At 45.8% G+C, this 14,398-nt stretch overlaps 1 protein-coding gene across 1 annotated transcript in view; it reads right to left on the bottom strand.

Annotated features, from left to right (window-relative positions):
• LOC142187356 (junctional adhesion molecule A-like) overlaps window positions 1-14,398 on the bottom strand; it is a 42,363-nt gene that overhangs the window by 17,126 nt on the left and 10,839 nt on the right. Inside the window, exon 6 of the mRNA XM_075261558.1 lies at window positions 6,206-6,305. Within this exon, the coding sequence (XP_075117659.1) occupies window positions 6,206-6,305 (100 nt within the window). The remainder of the gene's footprint in view (window positions 1-6,205; window positions 6,306-14,398) is intronic.

Raw genomic sequence — 14,398 nt, 5'->3', positions numbered from 1 at the left:
TCTGTCCAGTCACTGTTGTGTGGTCTTCTTATTCTAGATCTCTGTTCCTGGAGGTATTAGTATTCTGTACAGTCACTGTCGTGTGGTCTTCTTATTCTAGAGCTCTGTTTCTGGAGCTATTAGTATTCTCTACAGTCACTGTCATGTGGTCGACTTGTTCTAGATCTCTATTCCTGGAGGTATTAGTATTCTGTCTAGTCACTGTCGTGTGGTCTTCTTATTCTGGATCTCTATTCCTGGAGGTATTAGTATTCTGTACAGTCACTGTCGTGTGGTCTTCTTATTCTAGAGCTCTGTTCCTGGAGGTATTAGTATTCTGTACAGTCACTGTTGTGTCGTCTTCTTATTCTAGAGCTCTGTTTCTGAAGGTATTAGTATTCTGTACAGTCACTGTCGTGTGGTCTTCTTATTCTAGAGCTCTGTTCCTGGAGGTATTAGTATTCTGTCCAGTCACTGTCGTGTGGTCTTCTTATTCTAGAGCTCTGTTCCTGGAGGTATTAGTATTCTGTCCAGTCACTGCCGTGTGGTCTTATTATTCTAGAGCTTTGTTCCTGGAGGTATTAGTATTCTGTACAGTCACTGTCGTGTGGTCTTCTTATTCTAGATGTCTATTCCTGGAGGTATTAGTATTCTTTCCAGTCACTGTCGTGTGGTCTTCTTATTCTAGATGTCTATTCCTGGAGGTATTAGTATTCTGTCCAGTCACTGCCATGTGGTCTTCTTATTCTAGAGCTCTGTTCCTGGAGGTATTAGTATTCTGTCCAGTCACTGTTGCGTTGTCTTCTTATTCTAGAACTCTGTTCCTGGAGGTATTAGTATTCTGTCCAGTCACTGTTGTGTGGTCTTCTTATTCTAGAGCTCTGTTCCTGGAGGTATTAGTATTCTGTCCAGTCACTGTTGTGTGGTCTTCTTATTCTAGAGCTCTGTTCCTGGAGGTATTAGTATTCTGTCTAGTCACTGTCGTGTGGTCTTCTTATTCTAGAGCTCTATTCCTGGAGGCATTAGTATTCTGTCCAGTCACTGTTGCGTGGTCTTCTTATTCTAGAGCTCTGTTCCTGGAGGTATTAGTATTCTGTACAGTCACTGTTGTGTCGTCTTCTTATTCTAGAGCTCTGTTTCTGAAGGTATTAGTATTCTGTACAGTCACTGTCGTGTGGTCTTCTTATTCTAGAGCTCTGTTCCTGGAGGTATTAGTATTCTGTCCAGTCACTGTCGTGTGGTCTTCTTATTCTAGAGCTCTGTTCCTGGAGGTATTAGTATTCTGTCCAGTCACTGCCGTGTGGTCTTATTATTCTAGAGCTTTGTTCCTGGAGGTATTAGTATTCTGTACAGTCACTGTCGTGTGGTCTTCTTATTCTAGATGTCTATTCCTGGAGGTATTAGTATTCTTTCCAGTCACTGTCGTGTGGTCTTCTTATTCTAGATGTCTATTCCTGGAGGTATTAGTATTCTGTCCAGTCACTGCCATGTGGTCTTCTTATTCTAGAGCTCTGTTCCTGGAGGTATTAGTATTCTGTCCAGTCACTGTTGCGTTGTCTTCTTATTCTAGAACTCTGTTCCTGGAGGTATTAGTATTCTGTCCAGTCACTGTTGTGTGGTCTTCTTATTCTAGAGCTCTGTTCCTGGAGGTATTAGTATTCTGTCTAGTCACTGTCGTGTGGTCTTCTTATTCTAGAGCTCTATTCCTGGAGGCATTAGTATTCTGTCCAGTCACTGTTGCGTGGTCTTCTTATTCTAGAGCTCTGTTCCTGGAGGTATTAGTATTCTGTCCAGTCACTGTTGTGTGGTCTTCTTATTCTAGAGCTCTGTTCCTGGAGGTATTAGTATTCTGTCCAGTCACTGTCGTGTGGTCGTCTTGTTCTGGAGCTCTGTTCCTGGAGGTATTAGTATTCTGTCCAGTCACTGTAGTGTGGTCTTCTTATTCTAGAGCTCTGTTCCTGGAGGTATTAGTATTCTTTCCAGTCACTGTCGTGTGGTCGTCTTATTCTAGAGCTCTGTTCCTGGAGGTATTAGTATTCTGTCCAGACACTGTCGCGTGGTCTTCTTATTCTAGATCTCTGTTCCTGGAGGTATTAGTATTCTGTACAGTCACTGTTGTGTCGTCTTCTTATTCTAGAGCTCTGTTCCTGGAGGTATTAGCATTCTGTCCAGTTCACTGTCGTGTGGTCTTCGTGTTCTAGAGCTCTGTTCCTGGAGGTATTGGTATTCTGTCCAGTCACTGTCGTGTGGTCTTCTTATTCTAGAGCTCTGTTCCTGGAGGTATTAGTATTCTTTCCAGTCACTGTCGTGTGGTCTTCTTATTCTAGAGCTCTGTTCCTGGAGGTATTAGTATTCTGTCCAGTCACTGTCGTGTGGTCTTCTTATTCTAGAGCTCTATTCCTGGAGGTATTAGTATTCTGTCCAGTCACTGTCGCGTGGTCTTCTTATTCTAGAGCTCTGTTCCTGGAGGTATTAGTATTCTGTCCAGTCACTGTCGCGTGGTCTTCTTATTCTAGAGCTCTATTCCTGGAGGTATTAGTATTCTGTCCAGTCACTGTCGTGTGGTCGTCTTATTCTAGAGCTCTGTTCCTGAAGGTATTAGTATTCTGTCCAGTCACTGTCGTGTGGTCTTCTTATTCTAGAGCTCTGTTCCTGGAGGTATTAGTATTCTGTCCAGTCACTGTCGCGTGGTCTTCTTATTCTAGAGTTCTATTCCTGGAGGTATTAGTATTCTGTCCAGTCACTGTCGCGTGGTCTTCTTATTCTAGAGCTCTGTTCCTGGAGGTATTAGTATTCTGTCCAGTCACTGTCGTGTGGTCGTCTTATTCTAGAGCTCTGTTCCTGAAAGTATTAGTATTCTGTCCAGTCACTGTCGTGTGGTCGTCTTATTCTAGAGCTCTGTTCCTGAAGGTATTAGTATTCTGTCCAGTCACTGTCGTGTGGTCTTCGTGTTCTAGAGCTCTGTTCCTGGAGGTATTGGTATTCTGTCCAGTCACTGTCGTGTGGTCTTCTTATTCTAGAGCTCTGTTCCTGGAGGTATTAGTATTCTGTCCAGTCACTGTCGTGTGGTCTTCTTATTCTAGAGCTCTATTCCTGGAGGTATTAGTATTCTGTCCAGTCACTGTCGCGTGGTCTTCTTATTCTAGAGCTCTGTTCCTGGAGGTATTAGTATTCTGTCCAGTCACTGTCGTGTGGTCTTCTTATTCTAGAGCTCTATTCCTGGAGGTATTAGTATTCTGTCCAGTCACTGTCGCGTGGTCTTCTTATTCTAGAGCTCTGTTCCTGGAGGTATTAGTATTCTGTCCAGTCACTGTCGCGTGGTCTTCTTATTCTAGAGCTCTGTTCCTGGAGGTATTAGTATTCTGTCCAGTCACTGTCGTGTGGTCGTCTTATTCTAGAGCTCTGTTCCTGAAAGTATTAGTATTCTGTCCAGTCACTGTCGTGTGGTCGTCTTATTCTAGAGCTCTGTTCCTGAAGGTATTAGTATTCTGTCCAGTCACTGTCGCGTGGTCTTCTTATTCTAGAGCTCTATTCCTGGAGGCATTAGTATTCTGTCCAGTCACTGTCGTGTGGTCGTCTTGTTCTAGAGCTCTGTTCCTGGAGGTCTACTGTCCAGCCACTCTTCCCTCTTGATTTATAATCTAGATAGTGAGCCATATATGGGACAGTCCCTGACAGTATCTATAAAGTGCTGCAGAATATGTTGGCGATATATAAGTATCTCCTATAATGAATCCACAGAATTGAAGGAATTATCAGAGATGACGGTTCCTATCTTTGGCTCTAGATCTGTCCAGAGACTTCAGTATGGAGGTGGTTGTGAGGACTTTGGAGACCTCATAGGGCAGTCCTTGTTCTTCGGACGGGTTTCTGATGAATCCTGTATTGATTCCGGATCTGCAGTGATGTTCCGGCCTCAGGTTGCTCGGCAGTCGGAGATCTCCTCTAGGTCTCCCCTTGTGACTCCAGTCTATGTGAGCGCCATGGACCCAATGTCTAAGCTCCAGATAAGTGACCACTACATGCTGAGGCCACTGACCTGCTGAAATTGTGTTGGGACTTCCCTGTCACTGCCCATAACTGCCCGGGAGAAAGGGGAGTGGCTAAATGTCATTCTTCTTGTCTGTCTCTAGGATCACGTGTCTTGTCCTTCTGTCATAGTAGTGTATGAGTGACGTGTGCCGCATGCGTGTAGTGTGTGACATGTGCTGCATGCATGTAGTGTATGTGACGTGCCGTATGCGTGAAATGTGTGAGTGACATGTGCTGCATGCATGTAGTGTGTGAGTGACGTGTTCCACATGTGTGTAGTGTGTGAGTGACGTGTGCCGTATGCGTGTAGTGTGTGAGTGGCGTGTGCTGCATGCGTATAGTGTGTGAGTGACATGTTCCGCATGCGTGTAGTGTGTGAGTGGCGTGTGCTGCATGCGTATAGTGTGTGAGTGACGTGTTCCGCATGCGTGTAGTGTGTGAGTGGCGTGTGCTGCATGCGTATAGTGTGTGAGTGACGTGTTCCGCATGCGTGTAGTGTGTGAGTGGCGTGTGCTGCATGCGTATAGTGTGTGAGTGACGTGTTCCGCATGTGTGTAGTGTGTGAGTGACGTGTGCCGTATGTGTGTAGTGTGTGAGTGACGTGTGCTGCATGCTTAGAGATCTTAAGTGATGTGTGCCACATGCGTGTAGCTTTCTACACCACTCTTCTTAAATTCTCACTGGTGTGTGAGGCATCAGAAATGCTCGGGGGCCCCGCCCTCTTGGTAATTCGGGTGCATCTTGGGAGTTACCATTACCCAGAAGTACTGACCTAGACTTTGGCTATAATTCCGGACAGTTTTCTGACCTGAGTTGCAGGTAATCTGTTGGCATAACGCATCCTCATCCTTGGCCCACGGCAGTCCCCATACCTGCATACACCTTCATACATACATCATATATTCATACACACCTGCATACACCTTCATACATACATCATATATTCATACACACCTGCATACACCTTCATACATACATCATATATTCATACACACCTGCATACACCTTCATACATACATAATATATTCATACACACCTGCATACACCTTCATACATACACTCATACATTATATATTCATACACACCTGCATACACCTTCATACATACATCATATATTCATACACACCTGCATACACCTTCATACATACACTCATACATTATATATTCATACACACCTGCATACACCTTCATACATACATTCATACATCATATATTCATACACACCTGCATACACCTTCATACATACATCATATATTCATACACACCTGCATACACCTTCATACATACATCATATATTCATACACACCTGCATACACCTTCATACATACACTCATACATTATATATTCATACACACCTGCATACACCTTCATACATACACTCATACATCATATATTCATACACACCTGCATACACCTTCATACATACATCATATATTCATACACACCTGCATACACCTTCATACATACATCATATATTCATACACACCTGCATACACCTTCATACATACATCATATATTCATACACACCTGCATACACCTTCATACATACATCATATATTCATACACACCTGCATACACCTTCATACATACACTCATACATCATATATTCATACACACCTGCATACACCTTCATACATACATCATATATTCATACACACCTGCATACACCTTCATACATACATCATATATTCATACACACCTGCATACACCTTCATACATACATCATATATTCATACACACCTGCATACACCTTCATACATACATCATATATTCATACACACCTGCATACACCTTCATACATACACTCATACATCATATATTCATACACACCTGCATACACCTTCATACATACATCATATATTCATACACACCTGCATACACCTTCATACATACATCATATATTCATACACACCTGCATACACCTTCATACATACATCATATATTCATACACACCTGCATACACCTTCATACATACATCATATATTCATACACACCTGCATACACCTTCATACATACATCATATATTCATACACACCTGCATACACCTTCATACATACACTCATACATCATATATTCATACACACTTGCATACATGCACTCATACTTCATATATTCATACACATGCACACCTGCATACACCTTCTCCAGCTGCAGAAGACAACAGTGGGCTCCACACCACAGAACGTGTACTCACATGTCTCCATAGTGACTGGTACAGACGTCAGGCGACCTAGTTCATTGGACGCCTCGCAGTAATAGTCCCCAGCGTCCGCCTGCGTCACAGGGTTAAAGGTCTAAAGGACAATGAAGGAAATTGTGGTTAATAGCGCTCACCTATACAGAAGGGATGTGGAAAAATAGATGATCACCACACAAATCCATGAGCAGTATAGAGGAGATCAGTATGGAGATGGGGAGCTCACCATATAGATCCATGGGCAGTATAGGGGAGATCAGTATGGAGATGGGGAGCTCACCATATAGATCCATGGGCAGTATAGGGGAGATCAGTATGGAGATGGGGAGCTCACCATATAGATCCATGAGCAGTATAGAGGAGATCAGTATGGAGATGGGGAGCTCACCATATAGATACATGAGCAGTATAGGGGAGATCAGTATGGAGATGGGGAGATCACCATATAGATCCATGAGCAGTATAGAGGAGATCAGTATGGAGATGGGAGCTCACCATATAGATCCATGAGCAGTATAGAGGTGATCAGTATGGAGATGGGGAGCTCACCATATAGATCCATGGGCAGTATAGGGGAGATCAGAATGGAGATGGGGAGCTCACCATATAGATCCATGAGCAGTATAGAGGTGATCAGTATGGAGATGGGGAGCTCACCATATAGATCCATGGGCAGTATAGGGGAGATCAGAATGGAGATGGGGAGCTCACCATATAGATCCATGAGCAGTATAGGGGAGATCAGAATGGAGATGGGGAGCTCACCATATAGATCCATGAGCAGTATAGAGGTGATCAGTATGGAGATGGGGAGCTCACCATATAGATCCATGGGTAGTATAGGGGAGATCAGTATGGAGATGGGGAGCTCACCATATAGATCCATGAGCAGTATGGGGGAGATCAGTATGGAGATGGGGAGCTCACCATATAGATCCATGGGCAGTATAGAGGAGATCAGTATGGAGATGGGAGCTCACCATATAGATCCAGGGGCAGTATAGAGGTATCAGTATGGAGATGGGAACTCACCATATAGATCCATGAGCAGTATAGAGGTATCAGTATGGAGATGGGAACTCACCATATAGATCCATGGGCAGTATAGGGGAGATCAGTATGGAGATGGGGAGCTCACCATATAGATCCAGGGGCAGTATAGGAGAGATCAGTATGGAGATGGGAACTCACCATATAGATACAGGGGCAGTATAGAGGTGATCAGTATGGAGATGGGGAGCTCACCATATAGATCCATGAGCAGTATGGGGGAGATCAGTATGGAGATCGGAGCTCACCATATAGATCCATGAGCAGTATAGGAGAGATCAGTATGGAGATGGCAGCTCACCATATAGATCCATGAGCAGTATAGAGGTGATCAGTATGGAGATGGGGAGCTCACCATATAGATCCATGAGCAGTATAGGGGAGATCAGTAAGGAGATGGGGAGCTCATCATATAGATCCATGAGCAGTATGGGGGAGATCAGTATGGAGATGGGGAGCTCACCATACAGATCCATGAGCAGTATAGAGGTGATCAGTATGGAGATGGGGAGCTCACCATACAGATCCATGAGCAGTATGGGGGAGATCAGTATGTAGATGGGAGCTCACCATATAGATCCATGAGCAGTATAGAGGTGATCAGTATGGAGATGGGGAGCTCACCATATAGATCCATGAGCAGTATGGGGGAGATCAGTATGGAGATGGGGAGCTCACCATATAGATCCATGAGCAGTATAGAGGTGGTCAGTATGGAGATGGGGAGCTCACCATATAGATCCATGAGCAGTATGGGGGAGATCAGTATGGAGATGGGGAGCTCACCATATAGATCCATGAGCAGTATGGGGGAGATCAGTATGGAGATGGGGAGCTCACCATATAGATCCATGAGCAGTATAGAGGTGATCAGTATGGAGATGGGGAGCTCACCATATAGATCCATGAGCAGTATAGGGGAGATCAGTATGGAGATGGGAGCTCACCATATAGATCCATGAGCAGTATAGGGGAGATCAGTATGGAGATGGGGAGCTCACCATATAGATCCATGAGCAGTATAGGGGAGATCAGTATGGAGATGGGAGCTCACCATATAGATCCATGAGCAGTATAGGGGAGATCAGTATGGAGATGGGGAGCTCACCATATAGATCCATGAGCAGTATGGGGGAGATCAGTATGGAGATGGGGAGCTCACCATATAGATCCATGAGCAGTATGGGGGAGATCAGTATGGAGATGGGGAGCTCACCATATAGATCCATGAGCAGTATGGGGGAGATCAGTATGGAGATGGGGAGCTCACCATATAGATCCATGAGCAGTATGGGGGAGATCAGTATGGAGATGGGGAGCTCACCATATAGATCCATGAGCAGTATGGGGGAGATCAGTATGGAGATGGGGAGCTCACCATATAGATCCATGAGCAGTATGGGGGAGATCAGTATGGAGATGGGGAGCTCACCATATAGATCCATGAGCAGTATGGGGGAGATCAGTATGGAGATGGGGAGCTCACCATATAGATCCAGGGGCAGTATAGAGGTGATCAGTATGGAGATGGGGAGCTCACCATATAGATCCATGAGCAGTATAGGGGAGATCAGTATGGAGATGGGAGCTCAAAATATAGATCCATGAGCAGTATAGGGGAGATCAGTATGGAGATGGGAGCTCACCATATAGATCCATGAGCAGTATAGAGGTGATCAGTATGGAGATGGGGAGCTCACCATATAGATCCATGAGCAGTATGGGGGAGATCAGTATGGAGATGGGGAGCTCACCATATAGATCCATGAGCAGTATGGGGGAGATCAGTATGGAGATGGGGAGCTCACCATATAGATCCATGGGCAGTATAGGAGAGATCAGTATGGAGATGGGAGCTCACCATATAGATCCAGGGGCAGTATAGAGGTGATCAGTATGGAGATGGAGAGCTCACCATATAGATCCATGAGCAGTATAGAGGAGATCAGTATGGAGATGGGGAGCTCACCATATAGATCCATGGGTAGTATAGAGGTGATCAGTATGGAGATGGGAGCTCACCATATAGATCCATGAGCAGTATAGAGGTGATCAGTATGGAGATGGGAGCTCACCATATAGATCCAGGGGCAGTATAGGGGAGATCAGTATGGAGATGGGGAGCTCACCATATAGATCCAGGGGCAGTATAGGAGAGATCAGTATGGAGATGGGGAGCTCACCATATAGATCCAGGGACAGTATAGAGGTGATCAGTATGGAGATGGGGAGCTCACCATATAGATCCAGGGACAGTATAGAGGTGATCAGTATGGAGATGGGGAGCTCACCATATAGATCCATGGGCAGTATAGGGGAGATCAGTATGGAGATGGGAGCTCACCATATAGATCCATGAGCAGTATAGAGGTGATCAGTATGGAGATGGGGAGCTCACCATATAGATCCATGAGCAGTATAGGAGAGATCAGTATGGAGATGGGAGCTCACCATATAGATCCATGAGCAGTATAGGGGAGATCAGTATGGAGATGGGGAGCTCACCATATAGATCCATGGGCAGTATAGGAGAGATCAGTATGGAGATGGGAGCTCACCATATAGATCCATGAGCAGTATAGGGGAGATCAGTATGGAGATGGGGAGCTCACCATATAGATCCATGAGCAGTATAGAGGTGATCAGTATGGAGATGGGGAGCTCACCATATAGATCCATGAGCAGTATAGGGGAGATCAGTATGGAGATGGGGAGCTCACCATATAGATCCATGAGCAGTATAGGGGAGATCAGTATGGAGATGGGGAGCTCACCATATAGATCCATGAGCAGTATAGGGGAGATCAGTATGGAGATGGGGAGCTCACCATATAGATCCAGGGGCAGTATAGAGGTGATCAGTATGGAGATGGGGAGCTCACCATATAGATCCATGAGCAGTATAGGTGAGATCAGTATGGAGATGGGGAGCTCACCATATAGATCCATGGGCAGTATAGGAGAGATCAGTATGGAGATGGGAGCTCACCATATAGATCCATGAGCAGTATAGGGGAGATCAGTATGGAGATGGGGAGCTCACCATATAGATCCATGAGCAGTATAGGGGAGATCAGTATGGAGATGGGGAGCTCACCATATAGATCCAGGGGCAGTATAGAGGTGATCAGTATGGAGATGGGGAGCTCACCATATAGATCCATGGGCAGTATAGAGGTGATCAGTATGGAGATAGGGAGCTCACCATATAGATCCATGGGCAGTATAGAGGTGATCAGTATGGAGATGGGGAGCTCACCATATAGATCCATGAGCAGTATAGGGGAGATCAGTATGGAGATGGGGAGCTCACCATATAGATCCATGAGCAGTATAGGGGAGATCAGTATGGAGATGGGAGCTCACCATATAGATCCATGGGCAGTATAGAGGTGATCAGTATGGAGATGGGGAGCTCACCATATAGATCCAGGGGCAGTATAGGGGAGATCAGTATGGAGATGGGGAGATCACCGTATAGATCCATGGGCAGTATAGGGGAGATCAGTATGGAGATGGTGAGATCACCATATAGATCCATGAGCAGTATGGGGAGATCAGTATGGAGATGGGAGCTCACCATATAGATCCATGGGCAGTATGGGGGAGATCAGTATGGAGATGGGGAGCTCACCATATAGATCCATGGGCAGTATAGGAGAGATCAGTATGGAGATGGGAGCTCACCATATAGATCCATGAGCAGTATAGGGGAGATCAGTATGGAGATGGGGAGCTCACCATATAGATCCATGAGCAGTATAGGGGAGATCAGTATGGAGATGGGAGCTCACCATATAGATCCAGGGGCAGTATAGAGGTGATCAGTATGGAGATGGGAGCTCACCATATAGATCCATGAGCAGTATATGGAAGATCAGTATGGAGATGGGAGCTCACCATATAGATCCATGAGCAGTATATGGGAGATCAGTATGGAGATGGGAGCTCACCATATAGATCCATGAGCAGTATAGGGGAGATCAGTATGGAGATGGGAGCTCACCATATAGATCCATGAGCAGTATAGAGGTGATCAGTATGGAGATGGGGAGCTCACCATATAGATCCATGGCCGGTATAGGGGAGATCAGTATGGAGATGGGGAGCTCACCATATAGATCCATGGGCAGTATAGAGGTGATCAGTATGGAGATGGGGAGCTCACCATATAGATCCATGGCCGGTATAGGGGAGATCAGTATGGAGATGGGGAGCTCACCATATAGATCCATGAGCAGTATAGGGGAGATCAGTATGGAGATGGGGAGCTCACCATATAGATCCATGAGCAGTATAGAGGTGATCAGTATGGAGATGGGGAGCTCACCATATAGATCCATGAGCAGTATAGGGGAGATCAGTATGGAGATGGGGAGCTCACCATATAGATCCATGGGCAGTATGGAGGTGATCAGTATGGAGATGGGGAGCTCACCATATAGATCCATGGGCAGTATAGAGGTGATCAGTATGGAGATGGGGAGCTCACCATATAGATCCATGGCCGGTATAGGGGAGATCAGTATGGAGATGGGGAGCTCACCATATAGATCCATGAGCAGTATAGGGGAGATCAGTATGGAGATGGGGAGCTCACCATATAGATCCATGAGCAGTATAGAGGTGATCAGTATGGAGATGGGGAGCTCACCATATAGATCCATGAGCAGTATAGAGGTGATCAGTATGGAGATGGGGAGCTCACCATATAGATCCATGAGCAGTATAGGAGAGATCAGTATGGAGATGGGAGCTCACCATATAGATCCATGAGCAGTATAGGAGAGATCAGTATGGAGATGGGAGCTCACCATATAGATCCATGAGCAGTATAGAGGTGATCAGTATGGAGATGGGGAGCTCACCATATAGATCCATGAGCAGTATAGGAGAGATCAGTATGGAGATGGGAGCTCACCATATAGATCCATGAGCAGTATAGGGGAGATCAGTATGGAGATGGGGAGCTCACCATATAGATCCATGAGCAGTATAGGGGAGATCAGTATGGAGATGGGGAGCTCACCATATAGATCCATGAGCAGTATAGGAAAGATCAGTATGGAGATGGGGAGCTCACCATATAGATCCATGGGCAGTATGGGGGAGATCAGTATGGAGATGGGAGATCACCATATGGATCCATGAGCAGTATGGGGGAGATCAGTATGGAGATGGGGAGCTCACCATATGGATCCATGGGCAGTATAGGAGAGATCAGTATGGAGGTGGGGAGCTCACCATATAGATCCATGGGCAGTATAGAGGTGATCAGTATGGATATAGGGAGCTCACCATATAGATCAATGAGCAGTATAGGGGAGATCAGTATGGAGATGGGGAGATCACCATATAGATCCAGGGGCAGTATAATGGAGATAAGTATGGAGATGGGGAGATCACCATATAGATCCATGAGCAGTATAGGGGAGATCAGTATGGAGATGGGAGCTCACCATATGGATCCATGAGCAGTATAGAGGAGATCAGTATGGAGATGGGGAGCTCACCATATAGATCCATGAGCAGTATGGGGGAGATCAGTATGGAGATCGGAGCTCACCATATAGATCCATGGGTAGTATAGGGGAGATCAGTATGGAGATGGGGAGCTCACCATATAGATCCATGGGCAGTATGGGGGAGATAAGTATGGAGATGGGGAGCTCACCATATAGATCCATGGGCAGTATAGATGTGATCAGTATGGAGATGGGGAGCTCACCATATAGATCCATGAGCAGTATAGGGGAGATCAGTATGGAGATGGCAGCTCACCATATGGATCCATGAGCAGTATAGAGGTGATCAGTATGGAGATGGGGAGCTCACCATATAGATCCATGAGCAGTATAGGGGAGATCAGTATGGAGATGGGAGCTCACCATATAGATCCAGGGGCAGTATGGAGGTGATCAGTATGGAGATGGGGAGCTCACCATATATATCCATGGGCAGTATAGAGGTGATCAGTATGGAGATGGGGAGCTCACCATATAGATCCAGGGGCAGTATAGAGGTGATCAGTATGGAGATGTGGAGCTCACCATATAGATCCATGAGCAGTATAGGGGAGATCAGTATGGAGATGGGGAGCTCACCATATAGATCCAGGGGCAGTATAGGGGAGATCAGTATGGAGATGGGGAGATCACCATATAGATTCATGAGCAGTATAGGAAAGATCAGTATGGAGATCGGAGCTCACCATATAGATCCATGGGCAGTATGGGGGAGATCAGTATGGAGATGGGAGATCACCATATGGATCCATGAGCAGTATGGGGGAGATAAGTATGGAGATGGTAGCTCACCATATGGATCCATGAGCAGTATGGGGGAGATCAGTATGGAGATGGGGAGCTCACCATATAGATCCATGGGCAGTATAGAGGTGATCAGTATGGATATAGGGAGCTCACCATATAGATCAATGAGCAGTATAGGGGAGATCAGTATGGAGATGGGGAGATCACCATATAGATCCATGAGCAGTATAGGGGAGATCAGTATGGAGATGGGAGCTCACCATATGGATCCATGAGCAGTATAGGGGAGATCAGTATGGAGATGGGGAGCTCACCATATAGATCCATGAGCAGTATGGGGGAGATCAGTATGGAGATCGGAGCTCACCATATAGATCCATGGGTAGTATAGGGGAGATCAGTATGGAGATGGGGAGCTCACCATATAGATCCATGGGCAGTATAATGGAGATAAGTATGGAGATGGGGAGATCACCATATAGATCCATGAGCAGTATAGGGGAGATCAGTATGGAGATGGGAGCTCACCATATGGATCCATGAGCAGTATAGGGGAGATCAGTATGGAGATGGGGAGCTCACCATATAGATCCATGAGCAGTATGGGGGAGATCAGTATGGAGATCGGAGCTCACCATATAGATCCATGGGTAGTATAGGGGAGATCAGTATGGAGATGGGGAGCTCACCATATAGATCCATGGGCAGTATAGGGGAGATCAGTATGGAGATCGGAGCTCACCATATAGATCCATGGGTAGTATAGGGGAGATCAGTATGGAGATGGGGAGCTCACCATATAGATCCATGGGCAGTATAGGGGAGATAAGTATGGAGATGGGGAGCTCACCATATAGATCCATGGGCA

Source organism: Leptodactylus fuscus, unplaced genomic scaffold, assembly GCF_031893055.1.
Source record: "Leptodactylus fuscus isolate aLepFus1 unplaced genomic scaffold, aLepFus1.hap2 HAP2_SCAFFOLD_200, whole genome shotgun sequence".
Classification (NCBI taxonomy): domain Eukaryota; kingdom Metazoa; phylum Chordata; class Amphibia; order Anura; family Leptodactylidae; genus Leptodactylus; species Leptodactylus fuscus.
This window is presented reverse-complemented; position numbering and strand designations above follow the sequence as displayed.